The following is a 21,964-nucleotide window of genomic DNA, read 5'->3' on the forward strand; positions in this document are numbered from 1 at the left end:
CATTTTTCTTCCCTTCTCAACTACTTTATAACCAGAGCTCAAAGTACACTGCACCTGCATGGGGCTTTGTAGCTAGACCCACGCTTGCTAAGCCTGAATGGCTATGCATCTTCATTAACACGTGCTCAAGATCATCATAAACATTTATGAGAAGCTGCACCAATGAAATCTCCCTGATTTTGGCTGAAAGCAAGCTTGTAGATGCCTGGGAGCACACATGCAGCTGCGAAAGGCTGCAAGCCATGCCAACACTCTAACACTACAGATCATGCCATAGAAATTGTTCAGCCTGGAGAACAGAAAGCTCCGGGGAGACCTTAGAGCAGCTTCCAGTACTGAAAGGGGCTCCGGGAAAGCTGGGAAGGGGCTCCTGATCAGGGAGTGCAGGGACAGGACAAGGGGAATGGTTTTAAGCTGAAAGAGAAGGAGATGGAGGTGAGATCTTGGGAAGAAATGCCTTCCTGAGGGTGGGGAGGCCCTGGGCCAGGCTGCCCAGAGCAATGGTGGCTGCCCCATCCCTGGAGGGGTTCAAGGCCAGGTTGGATGGGGCCTGGAGCAACCTGATCCAGTGGGAGGTGTCCCTGCCCATGGCAGGGAGTTAGAACTGGATGAGCTTTAAAGTCCTTTCTGACCCAAACCATTCTGTGGGTCTATGATTCTATAACACATTTAAAGGAAAGTCACCACTATTACCAGACACTGAGGCCACACATTTCATAGAATCATAGAATAACCAGGTTGGAAGAGACCCACCAGATCATCGAGTCCAAACATTCCTATCAAACACTAAACCATGTCCCTTAGCACCTTGTCCACCCGTGCCTTAAACCCCTCCAGGGAAGGTGACTCAACCACCTCCCTGGGCAGCCTCAGACAGGGACCAATCACCCTTTCTGTGAAAAATTTTTTCCTAATGTCCAGCCTGAACCTCCCCTGGTGGAGCTTGAGGCCATTCCCTCTCGTCCTGTCCCCTGTCACTTGGGAGAAGAGGCCAGCACCCTCCTCTCCACAACCTCCTTTCAGGTAGTTGGAGAGAGCAATGAGGTCTCCCCTCAGCCTCCTCTTCTCCAGGCTAAACACCCCCAGCTCTCTCAGCCGCTCCTCATAAGGCCTGTTCTCCAGCCCCTTCACCAGCTTTGTTGCTCTTCTCTGGACTCGCTCCAGAGCCTCAACATCCTTCTTGTGGTGAGGGGCCCAGAACTGACCCCAGGATTCGAGGAGCGGTCTCAACAGTGCTGAGTCCAGAGGGAGAAGAACCTCCCTGGCCCTGCTGGCCACGCCGTGTCTGATCCAAGCCAAGATGCCATTGGCCTTCTTGGCCACCTGGGCCCCTGCTGGCTCATGGTCAGTCGCTGTCAACCAACACCCCCAGGTCCCTCTCCTCCAGGCAGTTTCCAGCCAGACTTCTCCTAGTCTGGAGCTGCTCAGGGTTGTTGTGCCCCAAGTGCAGGACCCGGCATTTGGCCTTGTTAAACCTCCTGCCATTGGTCTCAGCCCATGGATCCAGCCTGTTCAGATCCCTTTGGAGCCTCCCGACCCTCCAGCAGATCCAGCTTCCACACAGCTTAGTGTCGTCCGCAAACTTGCTAAGGGTGCACTCGATGCCTTCATCCAGGTCATTGATAAAGACATTGAACAGGGCTGGACCCAGCACTAAGCCCTGGGGAGTAGGTGTTATTCTGAAGAAGAGTTATTCTAAAGAAGAGTTAAAGGTGTTATTCTAAAGAAGAGTTTTCTTCTGCCAAGCATTTCCTCAACAAAAGCTGCAAGATTTAATCACGGTTGCCCGTAACAGCCTTAACCCTGCCACAGAAATAGTCATCTGCATTCACTGAAATCTTGCAACTCATCGGTTAAAGAACAGCTACTCACCCCCACTGCTAGCTGAGTCATCTTAGGTGCCAGCAAGAGGGTTCAACATTCAATGTTCTCCAACATAACATAATAAAAATGGCTGAATTGCCTTCTTTCTCTCTTTATTAAGTTGAAAATCATCACCATCCATTCACAGGTAATTGAATGCAAGTCACCCTGCCCAGGAATGACAAACCCAAGATCATGCCTGTTCTCTTTCTGGTTTGAATTTAAGAGTTAGATGACCCAAAAGTTATCAGAAAAAGGCAGGAAACAACCATGTAGCAAGATTTTTTTGGTACTCTTTTCCACACAGAGAGCTGACCTCTGTCACTGATACCCATTTTCTCTGGGCATCACTAAAACACTGGATGGAAACTTCTCCAGAAAGGAGTTTCTGTCACAGAAAAAAGAAGAGAAGAAATGCTTGGCAATAACACTACCAGCACATCTTTATGGTTGTCTTCTCTGTAATGTAACTACAGTTTTTGCCTCTCATGGCTAGATAAATTGTGCAGTTTTCTGGGACATCAAATACCTCAGAGCTGGTTCTCATTATAAGCCCATTACAGCACAGATTTCCACTCTTTAAGGATGAACACCTACTATGGGCATTTCTCCATTGGATCTCATCTTTCTGGCATGCTGACATTCTCCAGTGGTTTGCTAAGTCCTACACTTCCCCCTCACACCACCAAGCACCTATCAAAGTTGGCCTCAAACTTACCTGACAAGGTGTTTCCACCAAGAAGACCATGAGCTCATGACATTCGCAGAGCAACAGCCCTTAAAAATCACCTCTAGTTTTGTGATGTAAAGCTTGTTGGCACACACCCATGTCTTCCAGCCACCCCAAATTCAAAGCCCATGGACTTTCCTCATAATACAGCCTCTGGCTTGTGTTATCAAAGGGTTTCTACGTGGACATGCTCTAACCCATTGCTTCCCAGGAGCTCGACATGTGGCCTCGACACTCACCGCAGTACGTGTAGATGTGGTTGGACTCGAGGAACCTGACTTTGAGGTTGTGGAGTACTGCAGCCTCATGCAGGTAGCTCAGGGCAGTCAGGTCATTCTCTCCCACCAGGATATCAGGGTTGCGAAGGAAAGGCATCTCATTATTTTGGAGGTCGATAGGATACTCACAGAGCTAAAAAGACACACATGAGGAATGTGAAAACACAAAACCCAGCAGCTCCTTTACTGTCTTATAACCCCAGCTTGATATGGTCAATACCTGTACCTCCTGCTCTAATTGGAATGAAAGCCCCTTTGGGCTAAATGCTACAGGGACCTGGATGATCCTGCTTGTCCCACACTGCCAGGAATCAGGACATCCCCTTTGTAAATGGCTTGGAGATGGCCAACAGATGGTCCTGGTGGATGCTTATGGTCCACAAGCACCAACCTCAGCACACTTGAGTTGTTTTCAGGCCAGTCTTGGGGATAAAGGCCTGTGGCCAGCTCTGAGCAGTAACAGGTACCATATAGAGAACCACAGCTTTGATCTAAGCATCTTCACGCTCTTTGAAAGGCAGCCTCATTTCAAAACAGACCATATTCTTCCCATCAGAGTTATTTCTCAACACATTCTAATTCAAGTTACTTTCACACTCAAAACCTTACACTCCTTCAGGCAGAGAAGGACACGGTCCCTGCTGCTTCATGTATCTGAAGAGCCGGGTTATGCCATCAAAGCATACGGCTGCCAATACGCTCATCTCAAATGAACAGCAGGGCCATCAACTAAAGCAAAAGTGTAATTTTTTCCCCGTTGCAGTAGGAAAAAAAAAGAATTGCTTGTGATGTTGCTTCTCGTGGAGCGTTTCAGGATGGGGTCCTGATGCTTGGCATCCAGAAGGATGGAATCCTGGTTTACAAGAGCACTGCTACCGCTGCATTGGCACTGGATCACTGCCTGCGCAAACAGCACAAGAAAAGTTGACCCAGCTGCACAAGGACAGGCTCACACAGCACATCTGACAACCTCAGGCTTGTTTTATACACCAGTTCCAGGTTGCCAATGCCAATTTTCAAGAATTTGCACTCAGTCGCACATATTAATGGCAAACACACCCGGGATCCCTCGTGATACTTAAAAATGAGCTCTTCATTCAGAAGGGAGTACTCTTGCATGCAGAGTACAGCTAGAAACCACAACATCCACGAAAATTCACTTAAAGCACAAGCACAAAAAGAGAATCACTAAACAGTCAGCTAATGCATGCAGGTGGTCAGGAACAAAGGGCTCTCAGCTGCTTCAAAACCCCCAAAGACATGTATGCTCGGTATCTCCATCTGATGTACAAGTGCATTGTTCCCCTTCTCTAAAGCTTTTGAGCCTGACGTGACGTGGGTCCAGGCAGGGTTTCATTCAGAAGAGCATCAAACAGGGGTCTCTGGGAGTAAGTATTTAGTGGTCTCTTGCACAACCCCAAAATGAGACATTCTTGTGTTTCACTTTGACAGTGACATGCTTATTAAGCATCTACAACATCCAGTAATCCCTTAATAACCTTGTGCTTTATTGATTCTGAGTCTAAACTCAGCTGTACATAAAGGCTACACTTTGCAGAACTTCTCACAACCTTTAGTTTCCAGGAAAATACCTAGACTAAACAGAAAAAAAAATCTTCTTTTTTTTAACACCAAGTACTAAAGCAGTTGAAGATTTCTACTAGAAAAGAAGAATGAAGTTTGCAGCACTCAGCAATACCTCCTGACAGCATTGGCATCAGATGCCACCAGGAGGCAGGGGCAGGAACACGGCATGGCAGAAGCAAACCGAACATGAGCATCATGCATGCATCATGAGCACAAAGTGTCATGTCATTAGAGAAAAAGATATGCTCAAATGATGATTGACGTGACTTGATAGACATGGGATAGTGAATCCAGGAGGTCCAGTCACAGGGCTACTGGGCAGGGAGCCCATCAATAAGCAAGGGGCAGTGCCTCATAGTCCTACAAGAACAAGTCTGGTGCTTGCAAGGCACAGTGAGGTGACATCTGTGCATCTCTTCATCCAGATTTACCACCATGGAGAGGAATAAGCATCACCCAGAGGTGCACCATCTATTCTTTACCTTCTCATAAAGCAGCCCCATGCTGGCTGAGCAACCTGGGGAGGACAAGAAGCGCAGCCGGGGCTGATAGAATCATAGAACCATTGCAGTTGGAAAAGACCATTAAGATAATCCAGTCCAACTGTAAGCCGAACATTTTCTGAATCCCTCTAGGGATGGGGACTCCACCACTGCCCTGGGCAGCCACTGCTAGTGCTTCACCACTCTTTCAGGAAATAAATTTTTCCTCATATCCAACTTAGCACTTTCTCTGGTGCAACTTGAGGCCGCTGATCTAGGAAGAGCCAACAGCACCATGCACTGGAGGCAGATTTCAATATGAGTGACCTTCTTTGCAAACCTGTCACATTCATGCACTGCAAATGCCCCACGCTTGTGCTGCTCTGCAAGAATTGTTTTGATGAACAGCCTAATCAAGCGTATCTCATTCCTGTTCTCCATCTTGCCATTAAGTAACTTGGTGAAAATATTCCCCGCAGTAGGGAAATGGGTGGCTGGCAGGAGATATGAATTACTTACCCTCCTCAGAACATTTTCAATTAGGAGAAAGTGGCCTCTATTAACTCTTAGCAACAGAGCAGATCACCCTTTACACAATTAAGGAAACCTCGTCTGCTCAGTGAAAAACCAGCTTGTTTAGGTGGAATTCTTAATGAAAAATGTATTTATTCTTCCTTCAACTTCAGGCATCACACATGGGAAATGTACCTCATGGTGGGTATGTAGCATGGCCGCTCTCCTCCCCATTAACCACCCAAATTTTGCAGCTGATGCATATCACAGAATCACAAAATCATTTAGGTTGGAAAAGACCTTTAAGATTATCAAGTCCAACCTTAAATCTAACAGCGCCAACTCCACCACCAAACCATGTCTGTAAGCACAACATCCACACATCTTTTAAACACCTCCAGGGATGGTGACTCCACCTCCACCCTGGTGGTGAAATGAAGAAACTTTTCCTAATATCCAATCTAAACCTCTCCTGGCACCACTTAAGGCCAATTTCTCTCATCTTATCCCTTGTTTCTTGGGAGAAGAGACCAGCACCCACCTCACCACAACCTCCTTTCCAGGAGCTCCAGAGAGCGATGAGGTCTCCCTTCAGCATCCTCTCCTCCAGGCTAAACAGCCCCAGGGCCCTCAGCTGCTCCTCAGGACCCCTGGGCTCCAGCCTCTTCCCCAGCTCTGTTCCACTTCTCTAGATGTGCTCCAGTCCCTCAATGTCCTTTTGGGAATGAGGGGCCCCAAAAAGAACCCAAGATTCAAGGTGTGGCCTCACCAATGCCGAGTCCAGGGGGATGATCCCTTTCCTGCTCTTGCTGGCCACACCATGGCTGATCCAAGCCAGAATGCTGCTGGCCTTCTTGGCCAGAGTTAACTTCATCTGTAATGCCCCGCTGTTAACCAACACCCCATCCTATGAGCTTTTTGTGCAGGAGAGAAAGCAGCTGCTCTTCCTGAACCTCCATCCTGCTTTGGGAAAGATTTATCACTGGCTGCACACATGCTGTGAGCCTGCACTGGTTCGTGCATTTGAAAGCAGCACTTGCTAAAAGACATCTACATTTAAATGAGCTTCTTATTTCTGCATTTCAGAGCTCTTTTTATTAAAAAAGAAATGAGAAAAAGGAGGTTTACATAAGATTAAAGAGAAAAAATGAGGCATGAGGAAGCTGTTGCATAGAGTCACTTCTGTTCTCTATGTGATTTTTCCATCCGTACACAAGTTTGAGTAGATGCCACCGGCTGCGCTCTTCCCAATTTGTTCAGCAGCAGAAAACATAAACTAGTATTTCTAACCAAGCTCCTATGAAAAAAAACTCATTCTCATATCACAGACTATTACAACTTTGCCAGGGGATGAAAAGAGATGAGAGAGGTCAAGGGCTTTTCTTGCAACCTGCTTTAACAGAAGTATCTGGGGATGGAGCGAGCAGGGACAAGCTGGAAATGCTAAGGCAATAAAACACATTTCAAAACACTTCCTAAAGAAATAAATGATAGCTCCAGCTCCTTTACACATTATTACGAGGCTTTAAATTACTGAAAAGAATAATGGCATTCAAAAGCTTACAGTTTCATCTTCAAGTTTCAGAAGGAGGCTTTTATCTCCCTCTTTGTAATCCTTGATAATTTCTGCTGATCTCCAAACTTCTTCAGGGTCAGGAATCCAGACCCTAGTGTACTGGAAAGAGAGGAGGGGAAAAAAAGAAAGAAAAAACTTAAACAGAAGAAAACCTCAGGAAATTAAATCATAAATACATTAATTCTCCATGGATACAATTCCACACTAATTATAAAGCCAGTGCAGCTATACCATATATTTCAGTTCAGAAAAAAATATTCTAATTTTAGGTCTTGGGGGTAAATTATAGACCGTGAGTCTGACTTTCAATCAGACTTTCAATCAGGCTTCTCGTGGACACGGTGTACACTAGCTTGTAACCAATCTAACAAAGCAGAGCACAGACTCAAGGTAAATGTGAAATTTAATTTCAATGAGGGGCGAGGGCAGGAACGAAAGCAGAACAGCCTTCTAGAAGCTTTTATGAAATAATGTGATTTAACCCAAGCAGACTGGATACCAGAACATATTTCTTTTGCACAAAACTGTGACGGGTTGCTCCCTACAGAGCAAGCTCTAACTCAAACCCGCAGCGATTAAGGCACGGACCCCATTGATGAGGCAACAAGCGAGATCACCTCCATCGAGAGGATGCAAACCTTATAGAGTGTTTCTGTGTCCAGTCAGCAGCTACCCCAGTGAATTCCCACCTGTGAGAATCCCACAGTTACAGCGATAGAGTGCAACCCACTATTTACCACAGATGTGCCTTTACCTTCATGTTTTCTGTCTAATGCCTTCTTTTCTTATTAACTCTTGGGTGTTAGTAAAGATTCCAAGGTGTCACCAAGCCAGCAAGAATGAGAACATTGGCTGTTTGCTCCCTGCTTGCTGCTAATACCACAGGTTTGCCAAGGCATCGGCCGCTTGTCCCAGCACACACGCAACACTGGAATCTTTTATGCCTGCACAAACCCACCACCATGGAGCTAAACAGACCATAGAAGATGCCAAAGCCAACTTCTTCAGCTGGAGGCAAACCAGGCTGCAAGGCTCCAGAAAAATGCTTAGATGCAGCATTTAACCTTTTTAGCATCTCCAAAGTTCAGGTCATCTTTACACTTCTGATGAGAAATCCCAAAGGTGGACCCATACAACCCACCCAAAGCGTCCACAAAGGGACAAAATCCAAAAGCGAGCAGCACTGCTCACACATAATGAGATTATGGCAGTATTCAGAGCCACAACACCTTCTGCTAATGAGATTTAATTTGCTTTTATGACACAGAGATAAATACTCTGTCCAGGCTGTGTAGAAGCACCCCCTTGTGCAGAGTCAGTAACTGTTAGTGTGCTGAGACCTCCAGTACTTGCTCCCAGGAGACAAATTCATCGTAGACCCAGTAGCAATGCTACAACCTCCATGGATGGGTTTCCTTCACCCTCTACACTCACCTTTCTTTTTGCCAGAGCAGGCACCGGTTTCCCTGCTTATGGAGCTGCCAGGGTAAGGTCCTCTGAACAAGGAACCCAAAGTTGCTCCATCCCTGCAGGGAGTCACCTTGAGTCCGGCTTTTGTTTCTATGCATGGACCCATAAGCTCCAAGGGGCTCCAAACTTTCACTGTTGGTTAAAGTAAGAGCTGTATAAACTTATTCTTACACAGAACAGACGGGGTTGGTAGGTTGGACGTTAGGAAAGGTTCTTCCCCCAGTGATGGAGCACTGAACAACTCCCAGGGAAGCTGGCATGGCACCAAGCTTGACAATATCCCAGAAGCATTTGGCCAAAGCCCTCAGCCTCATGGTGTGAATGCTGGGGGTGTCCTGTGCGGAGACAGGGGCTGGACTCGATAATCCTTGTGCCTCCCTTCCAAATGAGGACAGGCTGTGATTCTATCCAGGCAACACAAGCACGGTAGCACAAAAGACAGTTTTGGCACTCATCTTAAAACCAAACCCCCAGCACACTACGGACAAATAACACTGGTAGCGACACAAGAGTTAAAGGAGCAGCAGCAGCTGTCTAACAGCCTGGCCTGCAGCTGAAGAGCAATAGATTTTTATATGTATCGCCTGTAATTATTTTTAGAGCAGCTCGATAGCTACAGCAGCAGGAACCTTTAGATCTTAATGGAGCTACACAAATTTATTGCCAGAACAGCAGTTTTATCAAGGAGGGGGAGAAAATAAAATAAATAAATAGACTTTCCTCAGCACATCACCTCTAGCATCCCACAAAACTTCAGTTCTTTCCCTGCTATGAGGAAGGGAAGCTGGCATGGGGAAGGGGTCGCTTTGGGACCCCCTGCCCAACCTCTCCTGTCCGCTCGAGCAAGCAGCATTCCAAGATGTGCAATACCCCTGGAGCTCCTGGAACTCCATTTTTTGTTGGAACATGAAACAAAGAGTAGGTGCAGCTGGCAATGCATCACTTGGCTTTCTTCACCCCCTGCACCTTGCCCCAGTTTCTCCAGGCTCCAACACTACGGAAAGGGCTTTATGGACTTTTGCTGCAGCTTTCAATCCTCCTGCAGAATGCTTTGCCTGCCTTTTCATCCCCACAACCGTGGTCTCATCCAGTGCCAGCTCTATCCTAGCAGAAGAGAGATCAAACACACTCTAGAAATGCCAGAAATAGCTGGGGATCAGGATGTACCCGGCTCAAAGCAGCCTCAGAAACAAAAATCTGCTGGTTTTGGCTGGAGTCCTGCAAATTCTCTACCTGCACATGGGGCTGGGCTGAGCCACAGACCTGCCTGGGCAGACAAATGCAGAGAGGGGCACGTTTAACCCAAAGCAATCTCAAAACCAGGGTGGTGCTTGTGGATGGAATTTGTGTCCCATTCCAGCAGCTGTAAGAGGTTACATCAGCACCTCTTGGCAATCCATCACTGACCATGGCCAGGAGCCGTCCAACACCCAGGTGAGATGTAGGAACCAGTGGTGGAGAGTACCAGTTCTCAGCATCCACTATTCAGCAACCGACTTAGAACCTGGTGCTGAAAGACTTCATCAGCCACCCTAACCATAAAAATACAGATTGTTTATAATATTAGGTAGTATTTTAATAATATTAATTAGATTCTCCAAGACTCTTTGTATACACACACATGCAAGGCATTGCACAGGACAGAGGGCAATAAGATAGAGGTGTCTGCAGGGTCTCAGGATCCCTGGCAGTAACTCGTGCCCCAGCTCGGAGACCCCAAAAGTGATCGTTGCTCCAGCACAAGCACTCCCTGCACCAAGCACTTCCTAAAATAGCTGCAGGCTGCTAGGGAGAATAGGCTGTTATGAATGCATTTCCCCAAGCATCTATAATGCTGTCCTTTCGTGCGTGCAAGCGCACACCCAAAAAGGGGACTGCAATTGTTTCGTTGAGCATTTTCACTGCCTTCCCCTTGCAAGCCCTCCAGGCAGGGCAGGCTGCTACACAAACCCGCATCCAACCCTTCCCTTTCACCCATAAATCCCAAGTATGTCAAACTGTACAAAGCAGAAATAAAAGCACTTTGTCATTCTAAGATCTTTACAATGCGACCTTTAATTAAAACCTGCCAAGGCTTGGAGGCAGCCCACGGTGGGGGCACACTGGAGCACCATGCTCACGTCGCCTGCCTTCCCTGCCTCCAGCGTCCACAACCTGCTCCCTCCAAAGAAGCTTCATATGCTGTATGTTTGCCAATTAAATTCCTACAGATGAGAGCCACCAGGTCACCAAAACCGTGCTTCCAGGCAGGTACCCACCTGCGCAGGAGTAGAGCATCTCTGTGAGCATCAGTCTTACTTCTAGCGTAATTATTGCACCGTATATGCCATGTCCTGGCTTTGTTAGTTTAAACAACTTACTGATCATAGAATTGTTAAGGTTGAAGAAGGCCACTTAGATCATCAGGTTTAACCACAAACACAATACCAACATGCCTACTGAACCACAACCTGAAGCACCATATCTACAGTTTTTGAACCCCTCCAGGGATGGAGACTCCACCACTTCCCTGGGCAGCCTCTGCCAGGGCTTCACCACGTTTTCAGCAAAGATATTTCTCCTTATATCCAATAAAAACCTTCCCTGATGCAACTTGAGGCCAGTTCTTCTCGTCCTATCACTTATTACTTGGGAGAAGAGACCAACACCCACCTCACCAAAATCTCCTTTCAGGGAGCTCTAGAGAGTTATAAGGTCTCACCCCAGCTGCCCCCCTCCAGCCTAAACAGCCCCAGGTCCCTCAGCCATTCACAGAACCCCTGGGCTCCAGATCCACTCCCCAGCTCTGTTCCCCTCTTCTAGACATGCTCCAGCCCCTCAAAGTCTTTCTTGGAGTGGGAGCCCAAAACTGAACCCAGGATTTGAGGTGCAGCCTCATCAGTCTCAAGCACAGGGGGGATGATCCCTGCCCTGCTCCTGCTGGACACCCCATGGCTGATTCAAGCCAGGATGCCACAAGCCTTCTTGGCCACTGCTTGCTCATCTTCAGCCACTGTAAACCAACACCCCCTGGTCCTTCTCCTACAGGCAGCTTTCCAGCCTCTTCCCCAAGTCTGGAGCTGCACGGGGTTGTCGTTTCTCAAGTGCAGGACCTGGCACTTGGCCGTGTTGAATGTCATCCTGTTGGCCTTGGCCCATGGATCCAGTCTGTCCAGTTCCCTCTGCAGAACCTCCCCATCTTCAAACTGATCAACACTCCTGGACAACTTGGTGTCATCTGACACCAAGGGACTGAGGGAGCGCTTGATCCCCTTGTCAAGTTCATGGATAAAGATATTGAACAGGCTGACCCTAACACTGAGCCATTCCACTGATCTTTCAGAGGAGCTTGCTATGAAGGGAAAGGGTAGGTGAGCGTGCCTCAAAGCACCATGACCAGAGGATTAGCCTGACTTTAGGCTCAGGAGACACAACCCTGGGCAAGTCACTTAACCTCCTGACACTCCAATGTCACTACCCATGAGGGCAGAAAGAATTGTTTCTTTACTTTTTCAGGACACCTTTGAATGAGGCATGAGCATTAATTAGAAATAGCTCCCTCAGCCTCTCAATAAAAATACATCAATCTGTTTTGTGTTTTTTAAACCAGATTCCCAGTAAAACCAAATCAATTCAGTGCTCTTGAAGGCTCTTGCATTATTGCACCCGGATTAAGCAGAAGCTTAATAAATTCAATCCCCACCTTCTGATTTGATTTAGAATTTAGCAGGCTGCTGCTGCAGACATAGATTAAAATCAACATCAAATTAGAAGAAGCAGATTTTGTTTTCCTGCTTGAAAGCCTTTGGTGCTGGACAAAGGCACCCCTAGAAAGCTCTGGGAGATGTTCTCAGTGGATGCTCCGGCACAGTTGGAAGAGAAGGAGTTATACTGATAGTGTGAACAGAGTACCATCTTCCATTCAATTAAGAAAACATTGTCATTTTCCATTAAATTATGAAAAAATGCTTAAAATTTAGCTATCCGTTTTGTCTGGGCTGTTTGGTTGTTCCAACAGCCTTTGAGGCGAGCTAGATGTCAGCAATTCTTTATGGTTATTGTTTTTTCAACCCCCTGAGTTATTTCAGGAATGGTAATCCTCACAGCTGACCCCAGGAAGTTTTCATTGCTCACTTTTCCAGGGGCATCCTTCCAATGGGACTGCAGCCAGAGGGAAGGCATGGCAGAAAACCCACAATAGTGGCAATACAATAGTACCAATTGCCAAGCAATCAGGACTTCAGCAACAAAGAGTAAGATACAGTATCTCGTGACCAAGGTTCTTCCATACAGGTTAATTAAACCTTACGAAATGACTTCAGTAGAAACCAGACACAGAGATGTGCACCTTACAAAGCTCATCAGTGAACACACATCAACTAAGAACGAGGCGGAGATTGGGACGAATATTTGTATATTTGCCTTCATACAGCAAGAAGACTTCTCCTTTCCCCTCTTTGCAGTGGGCTTATTGCAAACCTCATTCTATATTCCCCAAAAAAATAATGTGATCCAGTATAGCTGGATGCTCTTGAAGACTACAAAACCATGTATGAAAGAGAAAAGAGCAGGAGCTTCAGTTCTGGCCTCCCCAAGAATATTTTCATTTATATACATATATAGCATGTGAAAGGTTAAGCAGCTTACTCTGAAGCAGCCCAATAACTGCCCTTCAGCTCTCACAAACCATCTATTATTACAATGGAAGTGTTCCTAAAGTGTTTTCTTTTCCCAGCTAAAAAGGGCAAAATACAAACTCTACAAATTACAAGTACCAGACAGTCTAACTCAGGGTTTGGCTGTCGTTTTTCTTTTCCCTACTTGTTTTTATACCTCTATTAAAGGAAACACCACAGGGATAATTTAAAGGGGCTCTTGCAGCAAAATAAGAAGAGTCTCCTTGCAGCCAGTGTGCACATCTACTAACAGCATCACCTCTCAGCTCTGCACTAGAACAAACGAACTTGTCTTCATCAATTTCCACTGGGTGTGGAGATCTGGGCTGAACTGGGGTCACCAGCATATTTTTGCACATCCACTGGCACTCTGCCTACCACAGCAGAATCCCACATCCCCATGATTAACAGGTGGTTGTTTATGGAGATATTTAGATCTGCTAAATGTGCTGGTGCAAACCACTTTGCTTGTCCTCGCTAGGAAGAGGTGCCCAGATGGGCACTATCAGTACAAGGGCATGAAAAGGCACCAGCTCCAGGGCTGCCCTGAGCACCTGGAGCCTTAAAAATCCCTTCTGCCCCACTTGGCAGTGACTCAGGAGAAAGATCTGCTTTGCCTGTGGCACAGCAAGGCACAAGTGAGGTGCTTCAGCAGCAGGACAAAAAACCCTCTACTAACAGACTTGTGGATCATTAACCTTTTTATTATTACTTACAATATTGATCATCAGGGCAGATGGTAAACCATAATCCTCCCTTTCCCATCCTCCTAACGAGATTTTCATCCCAGGGGTGATTTCTCCCCTGCCTGACAGACAAGCAAAGCCCAGATTTAGGTCAGAGCTCCTCAAGCTGTGCCAGGACTTTGGGACCTGCTGACCCCTGCATCTCACCCTAGGCTGGCTTATCCATTTGCTGCTGGGTACCACTGGCTGGCAAACCCTTGCAAGGGTCAAGAGGGGATGGCAGAGGGTTTCACTGCTTGGTAGCAAGCAGGCAAGGATGCTGCAGTCTTGCACATCTCTCCACTGCTCAGTTTCTGCAGTGCCAGTACCCGATACTGGGACAACATTCACAAGCCCAGCAATACCTGCCTAGCCAGAGGGCATCCCCTCATAACATGGACCTCTGATAGGAAAAGACACACTTCTTCCTCACTGTAAAACACCAAAAAGCCAGAAAGGAGGAGTCATGATTGGCAAATCAACATTTCAACACACAGCAAGAGACACGCACCACTCCAACACCATAAATCAAGGGTTAGGGCAAAAAAAGATAATATTGGTTTACGTGTCAAAAAAAAAAACCACAAAAAACCCCATCATTTTGAGCTACGGAATGAAAATGTTAAACTGCTAAGAGTGTTAAATGCAAAAGGAAAGACAGTGGCGCACTGTAGAAGCACCTCTAATTACACAACCAGAGAAGGAGCAATTTACAAGTTTCTCAGATCTGATAAAAACACACAAACCTGAACAGCCAAGGCCAAAGCACACGAGCATAAACTACACTGTGCCTCATACTCCCCATCTCCCTCATGCTATCAGCACCCATATGCACACCCAGACCATGCCCTGGCCAAGGCAGGTCTCCTAAATTCTGGGGAGCATCTCTGTTCATCCCAGAGTTCTGCAGGAGTCACTGGATTTGAGCTAGTAAAGCACATGCTTTGCTCTTGCCTCCTAGGTAAGGGGATATTTTCCTCCCCACGAAGAGCTGTCATGCTGATGGATGGCTTCACGTCTCCCACCAGCACTAAATCTGCTCTATTTCTCTTTGCTAAATTGTATTCCCTTGCCCAAATTAATTCAGATGAGGATTTGCATAAAGTGTCACAGCAGCTGAGAACTCGGACAAACAGCGTCTCCAGCATTGCTGGCTTGTTAGCAGCATCTTTAATGAAGAGGGGTTTAAAAGGCTTCAGTTCATCGTTGTTTCAGCCTCATCTCACTGACAGCAGAGGTAGAACTGGCACCAAGCAGAGGAGGGCTGATGGCAAGCCCCAACACCAAGCACACCTGCAGTTCTTCAATCCTGAAGGCTTTACTTTAATTAAATATGATTTCCAGGACTAATCAATAGTCTCACATGTAACTAACAGCCAACTTAGGTCTTCCTGTCCTTTCCCCTACCAATTCTTCACTGGCATCTCAGTGGCGCTCGTTACTGCAGGCTTAATTCAGATTGACAGGTTGAGCACCAAAGTCTCAGGAGCACACACAGCCCTGCCCTCACCACAGCAATGGGCTGAAATGCAAAATCCCTCCTGCAATAAGTCTTTAGATGCTGCTAAACAGGGTAGAGATCCAGCTGCTATGGGATCATAGAATCATAGAATAACCAGGTTAGTCCAACCATTCCCATCAAACTCTAAACCATGTCCCTCAGCACTTCATCCACCCGTGCCTTAAACCCCTCCAGGGAAGGTGAATCAACCCCCTCCCTGGGCAGCCTGTTCCAGTGACCAACGACCCTTTCTGTGAAAATTTTTTTCCTAATGTCCAGCCTAAATCTCCCCTGGTGGAGCTTGAGGCCATTCCCTCTCATCCTGTCCCCTGTCACTTGGGAGAAGAGCCCAGCTCCCTCCTCTCCACAACCTCCTTTCAGGTAGTTGTAGAGAGCAATGAGGTCTCCCCTCAGCCTCCTCTTCTCCAGGCTAAACACCCCCAGCTCTCTCAGCCGTTCCTCACAAGGCCTGTTCTCCAGCCCCCTCACCAGCTTTGCTGCTCTTCTTTGGACTCACAAACCATTCGGTCTTCATTTTGGGGGAAAAGCAGATCTTGCTGCACTGGAGAATGATCCCCTCACAGGCTGAAACACCAGGATTTGCTCTGCGCTGTGCAACAACTCTTGTATTTTTACTTTGCTCCTCTTTGCTCTTTAAGAAACATCAAAAACAAACCTCTCTACCAGGGTTGATAAGACTTTACCTGCAGCGGCTGTACACTACCATCTGCATTGCTGATAACAAAGCATCTCACACGGCCCAAGATACCAGAGGAGAAGAGCAGTGCCTCTTTAATTGGAGTTGGCAGGGCTTGGAGTCTCCCTGCCCGTCTCCTCCTGCTGCATCACCTTTGCAGCCTCACATCACAACCAGGTGATCAGACCCAGTCAACACGGGTTCATGAAAGGCAGGTCTTGCCAAACTAACCAGATCACCTTCTATGACAAGGTTACCCGCCTACTGGACGAGGGAAAGGCTGTGGATGTATCTCCTCGTGTAGGCATGAAAGATTTCACTGTGGCGTGTGTGCTGGGACAAGCGGCCGATGCCTTAGCAAACCCGTGATATTAGCAGCAAGCAGGGAGCAAACGGCCGGGGTTCTCACGCCTGCTGGCTTGGTGACACCTTGGAATCTTTACTAACACCCAAGAGTTAATAAGGAAAGAATGAATTAGACAGAAAACGCGAAGATAAGGGGCACATCTGTGGTAAATAGTGGGTTGCACTCTATCGCTGTAACTGTGGGATTCTCACAGGTGGGAATTCACTGGGGTAGCTGCTGACTGGATACAGAAACACTCTATAAGGTTTGCATCCTCTCAATGGAGGTGACCTCGCTTGTTGCCTCATCGATGGGGTCCGTGTCTTAATCACTACAATTTCCTTGTAAATTCAGCTGTCCGACTAAAATACCAAGATTTTGGCTTTCATAGAACCATGGAATGGTTTAGGTTAGAAGGGACCTCAAAGCTTATCCAGTCCCATCCCCTGCCATGGGCAGGGACACCTCCCACTGGATCAGGGGCTCCAAGCCCCGTCCAACCTGGCCTTGAACCCCTCCAGGGATGGGGCAGCCACCACGGCTCTGGGCAACCTGTTAGGGCTTCCCCACCTCACAGGAAAACATTTCTTCCTAAGGTCTCATCTCAATCTCCCCTCTTTCACCTGAAAACCTTTCGCCCTTGTCCTGTCCCTGCACTCCCTGATCCAGAGCCCCTCCCCAGCTTTCCTGGAGACCCTTTCAGCACTGGAAGCTGCTCTAAGGTCTCCCTGCAGCCTTGTTTTCTCCAGGCTGAACAACCCCAACTCTCTGAGCCTGTTCTCATAGCAGAGGGGCTCCAGCCCTCAGATCATCTCTGTGGCTGCTTCCAGATCTTCCAGCCCTGATGTCCTTAAGTTTCTTATTTATAGCATGGAGCAGCTCCCTGAAAAACAATCTTGTAAATCCCATATACAATTTTGTCAAATAAATGTAGAGGAGATAAAAGCTTAAAAAAGGTAGGATGGTGGGAAAAATCATCTCCGTTAACCCCTGAATTTTGAATCACAGGAGATTTAAGAGATGATTCTGTTAGCAAAACTGGGTTCTTCTGAGGAAGAACTCAGAAAAGGAGATCAAAATGCAGAAGACTGTCCGAGAGAGGAGAGAGAATGGAGTAGAGAGGGTTACACCACCAAATGCATCTTTTCTAGCCTTCACCTTCCAGTTTGAATTTCTCCCACATCTTGGCAATGTCTCCTGTGCATTAGGTGAATCTCTTAGCAAGTTTGCAGACGACACTAAGATGGGTGGAAGCGTGGATCTGCTGGAGGGTCGGGAGGCTCCAAAGGGATCTGAACAGGCTGGATCCATGGGCTGAGACCAATGGCAGGAGGTTTAACAAGGCCAAATGCCGGGTCCTGCACTTGGGGCACAACAACCCTGAGCAGCTCCAGACTAGGAGACGTCTGGCTGGAAACTGCCTGGAGGAGAGGGACCTGGGGGTGTTGGTTGACAGCGACTGAACATGAGCCAGCAGTGGCCCAGGGGGCCAAGAAGGCCAATGGCATCTTGGCTTGGATCAGAAATGGCGTGGCCAGCAGGTCCAGGGAGGTTCTTCTCCCTCTGGACTCGGCCCTGGGGAGACCGCTCCTCGAATGCTGTGTTCAGTTCTGGGCCCCTCACCACAAGAAGGATGTTGAGGCTCTGGAGCGAGTCCAGAGAAGAGCAACGAAGCTGGTGAGGGGGCTGGAGAACAGGCCTTATGAGGAACGGCTGAGAGAGCTGGGGGTGTTTAGCCTGGAGAAGAGGAGGCTGAGGGGAGACCTCATTGCTCTCTACAACTACCTGAAAGGAGGTTGTGGAGAGGAGGGTGCTGGGCTCTTCTCCCAGGTGACAGGGGACAGGACGATAGGGAATGGCCTCAAGCTCCACCAGGGGAGGTTTAGGCTGGACATTAGGAAAAAATTCTTCACAAAAAGGATCGTTGGTCCCTGGCAGAGGCTGCCCAGGGAGGGGATTGAGTCACCTTCCCTGGAGGTGTTTAAGGGACGGGTGGATGAGGCGCTGAGGGACATGGTTTAGTGTTTGATAGGAATGGTTGGACTCAATGATCCGGTGGGTCTCTTCCAACCTGGTTATTCTATGATTCTTCCCCTTGGAAGTGCAGTTGCCCTAGCAGCATAAAAACACACAGTCCCACACAGATCAAACACAGCCCTCATGAAACATCACAGTGTCCACACAACAAAACACCCCAAACAAAAAGAGAAAATAGAAATAACTTAACAAAAAACCTATCACAGCAACGGGTGCTGCTTCTTCCCTCTCCATTCCCTTCATTTTTGGAAGAAGGAGCAGGCAACTTAGTAGGTTAGGTACAACAATGCTGTGAGGTTACGCAGAGAGAAAATAAGAGGGGCCAAAGTCCAACTAGAACTTAATCTGTCTACTGAGGTAAGAGACAATAAAAATGTTTCTATAAATACATTAGCAGCAACAGGACGCTAAGGAGAACCTCCAGCCTTTATTGGATGCAGGGGAAATGCAGTAACAAAGACTGGGGAAAAGGCTGAGGTGCTTAATAGCTTCTTTGCCCCAGTCTTTAATGCTCAGAGCAGTTGTTCGGGTACCCAGCCTGCTGAGGTGAAAGGCAGCAACGGGAAGCAGCATAGAGCCTTCATAATCCACGAGGAAATGTTTTGCAACCTAATAGTCTACATGGAGCAAGAAAGGTTATGGAGTAGATCATCTTGGGGTTGTTTAGCCTGGAGAAGAGGAGGCTGAGGGGAGACCTCATTGCTCTCTACAACTACCTGAAAGGAGGTTGTGGAGAGGAGGGAGCTGGACTCTTCTCCCAAGGGACAGGGGACAGGACGAGAGGGAATGGCCTCAAGCTCCGCCAGGGGAGGTTTAGGCTGGACATTAGGAAAAAATTCTTCACAGAAAGGGTCATTGGTCCCTGTCAGAGGCTGCCCAGGGAGGGGGTTGAGTCACCTTCCCTGGAGGGGTTTAAGGGACGGGTGGACGAGGTGCTAAGGGGCATGGGTTAGTGTTTGATAGGAACGGTTGGACTCAATAATCTGGTGGGTCTCTTCCAACCTGGTTATTCTATGATTCTATGATTCCATCTTGAGAGCCCTCACGCATCACTTATAGGATAGGCAGGTGATTAAGTCCATGGGCTTAAGAAAGGCAGGGTCTGCCTGACTAACCTGGTCTCCTTCTAAGACCAGGTGATCCACCTAGTGCATGAGGGAAGGGATGTGGATATTATCTACCCATACTTTACTAAAGCCTTTGACACCATTTGCCATAGCAGAGTTATGGTGGACAAAGCTAAATCCAGTTGGTGGCCAGTCACATGTGGTGTCCGCAGGGCTCAGTGCTGTGACCAGACTGTTTAGTATCTTTATCCAATATCTAGATGAGGGGATTAAGTGCTCCCTCATTCGGCTTGCAGGTGACACCACATTGAGTGGGAGTGTCAAGCTGCTGGAGGACAGGAACGCTCTGCAGAGCCACCTGGACAGGCTGGATCCATGCGCCAAGGCCAACAGGAGGGGTTCAACAGTGCTCAGTGCCAGGTCCTGCACTTGGAACACAACAACCCTGAGCAGCTACAGACTTGACGAAAAGTGGCTAGAAAAGTGCCTGGAGGAGAGGGACCTGGGGGTGTTGGTTGACAGCGACTGAACATGAGCCAGCAGTGGCCCAGGTGGCCAAGAAGGCCAATGGCATCTTGGCTTGGATCAGAAACGGCGTGACCAGCAGGTCCAGGGAGGTTCTTCTCCCTCTGGACTCGGCACTGGTGAGACCGCTCCTCAAATCCTGTGTTCAGTTCTGGGCCCCTCACCACAAGAAGGATGTTGAGGCTCTGGAGCGAGTCCAGAGAAGAGCAACAAAGCTGGTGAGGGGGCTGGAGAACAGGCCTTATGAGGAACAGCTGAGAGAGCTGGGGGTGTTTAGCGTGGAGAAGAGGAGGCTGAGGGGAGACCTCATTGCTCTCTACAACTACCTGAAAGGAGGTTGTGGAGAGGAGGGAGCTGGGCTCTTCTCCCAAGGGACAGGGGACAGGACAAGAAGGAATGGCCTCAAGCTCCGCCAGGGGAGGTTCAGGCTGCACATTAGGAAGAAAATATTTCACAGAAAGGGTGATTGGTCCCTGGCAGAGGCTGCCCAGGGAGGGGGTTGAGTCCCCTTCCCTGGAGGGGTTTAAGGCACGGGTGGACGAGGTGCTGAGGGGCATGGTTTAGTGATTGATGGGAATGGCTGGACTGGATGATCCGGTGGGTCTTTTCCAATCTGGTGATTCTATGATTCTAAGACTCAGTCCATTAAGTTCTCAGCATAAATGTGGATATTCAATGGTTGAGTGAGAAGCAATCATGCCAACATAACTAAAGAAGTAATATTCAGGGCATACAACATGATGCAGTAGGTTGTGATGTTTCTTTCCGGGTTTACTGTCAGTAGGGGTTTTCTTCAGCTGCCCAAAACCTAAGCTTTGAAGGTCTGTTGCCCCATGTATGTGGTGCTAAATGCTCCACAAGCTCTGGAGCATTAAGCACCTGCCAGTGCAGGAGATGGTCTTGCAGGACCTCTCCTCTGGGAGAGATGGCATTATTTGAAAATCAGGGGCACAGGCACATGATGGCACCAGACAAAGGACCACAGCTCCATGGGCACCAGAAGCACAGCCAGCACTGAAGGTGCTCCAGAGAGCTCTCATCAAGCATGATATAGTTTTGTGACCATAAATAAATGATGTACACATCCTTTTGGAGGCACTAGCAGACTGTGCTCTTCCATGTATGTAAAAGCATAAATGACAACTCCATTTCTGGAAAATTACAGTCAATTAGTAACTTAAGAGAGATGATGGTGATATTATCCCCCAGCTGAATGTGACACACACGGCTCAATTCCCAGAGCTTAAGAAACACAGAGTGAAAACTCCCAGACCAATTTTAGCCCTGTTTCACACCACATTTGCAAAAGTTTGAGGTATTTTAACCTTCAGCTGAGACAGTGAAATGCTTTTCGTATCCGAAACCAAGCCAGTTTTTCAAACATATAACTGTAGGAACATCTTGCCTGCAAAAGTATCTTGTGCCGTGATCCTTTCACCAGACCTACTGAGAAGTGAATTTCTGTTCGTTACAAACAAGCATCAAATGTGACCACGGGATTAAACTGAAATCCATGATCTGAACTTCAGTGATTCTCCACACATGTCAAAACTGCTTGGAGGAACTGAAAGGGGGTCCCCAACCCCAGTGGGGTGTGGCTGGGGAGACAAGAATCACTTCTTTCTGACGACTTGCATCACACTAAAGTCACAATTTCCTAGGTGACATCAGAAATAAACCAAGTATTATTGTGCTTTGAGCATAATTACAAGTCTTTACCCAACCAATAGGTATTCAAAATAGAATTTCAGCTAAACTCAGGGCAGTTCTCAAGTAGAAATTATAAGGAAAAGGTTATTTTTATTTGATACAAATATATATATTTAGAAAATGAAGGCACAAGAGTAGGAATCAGACTTTGGAGTGAAATTTTCATCAGCTTCCCATGTCCCAGGAGCCATAATTCAAGCTT

At 47.5% G+C, this 21,964-nt stretch overlaps 1 protein-coding gene across 1 annotated transcript in view; it reads right to left on the minus strand.

Moving 5' to 3' along the window:
- The window catches only part of MYO5B (myosin VB), a 161,092-nt gene that overhangs the window by 119,168 nt on the left and 19,960 nt on the right, over window positions 1–21,964 (minus strand). The window contains exons 2-3 of the mRNA XM_069880976.1: window positions 7,018–7,128; window positions 2,833–3,004 (exon numbers count right to left, since the gene is read on the minus strand). Coding sequence (XP_069737077.1) covers window positions 2,833–3,004; window positions 7,018–7,128 — 283 coding nt within the window. The remainder of the gene's footprint in view (window positions 1–2,832; window positions 3,005–7,017; window positions 7,129–21,964) is intronic.

The sequence above is a fragment of the Phaenicophaeus curvirostris genome, chromosome Z, assembly GCF_032191515.1.
Source record: "Phaenicophaeus curvirostris isolate KB17595 chromosome Z, BPBGC_Pcur_1.0, whole genome shotgun sequence".
NCBI lineage: Eukaryota > Metazoa > Chordata > Aves > Cuculiformes > Cuculidae > Phaenicophaeus > Phaenicophaeus curvirostris.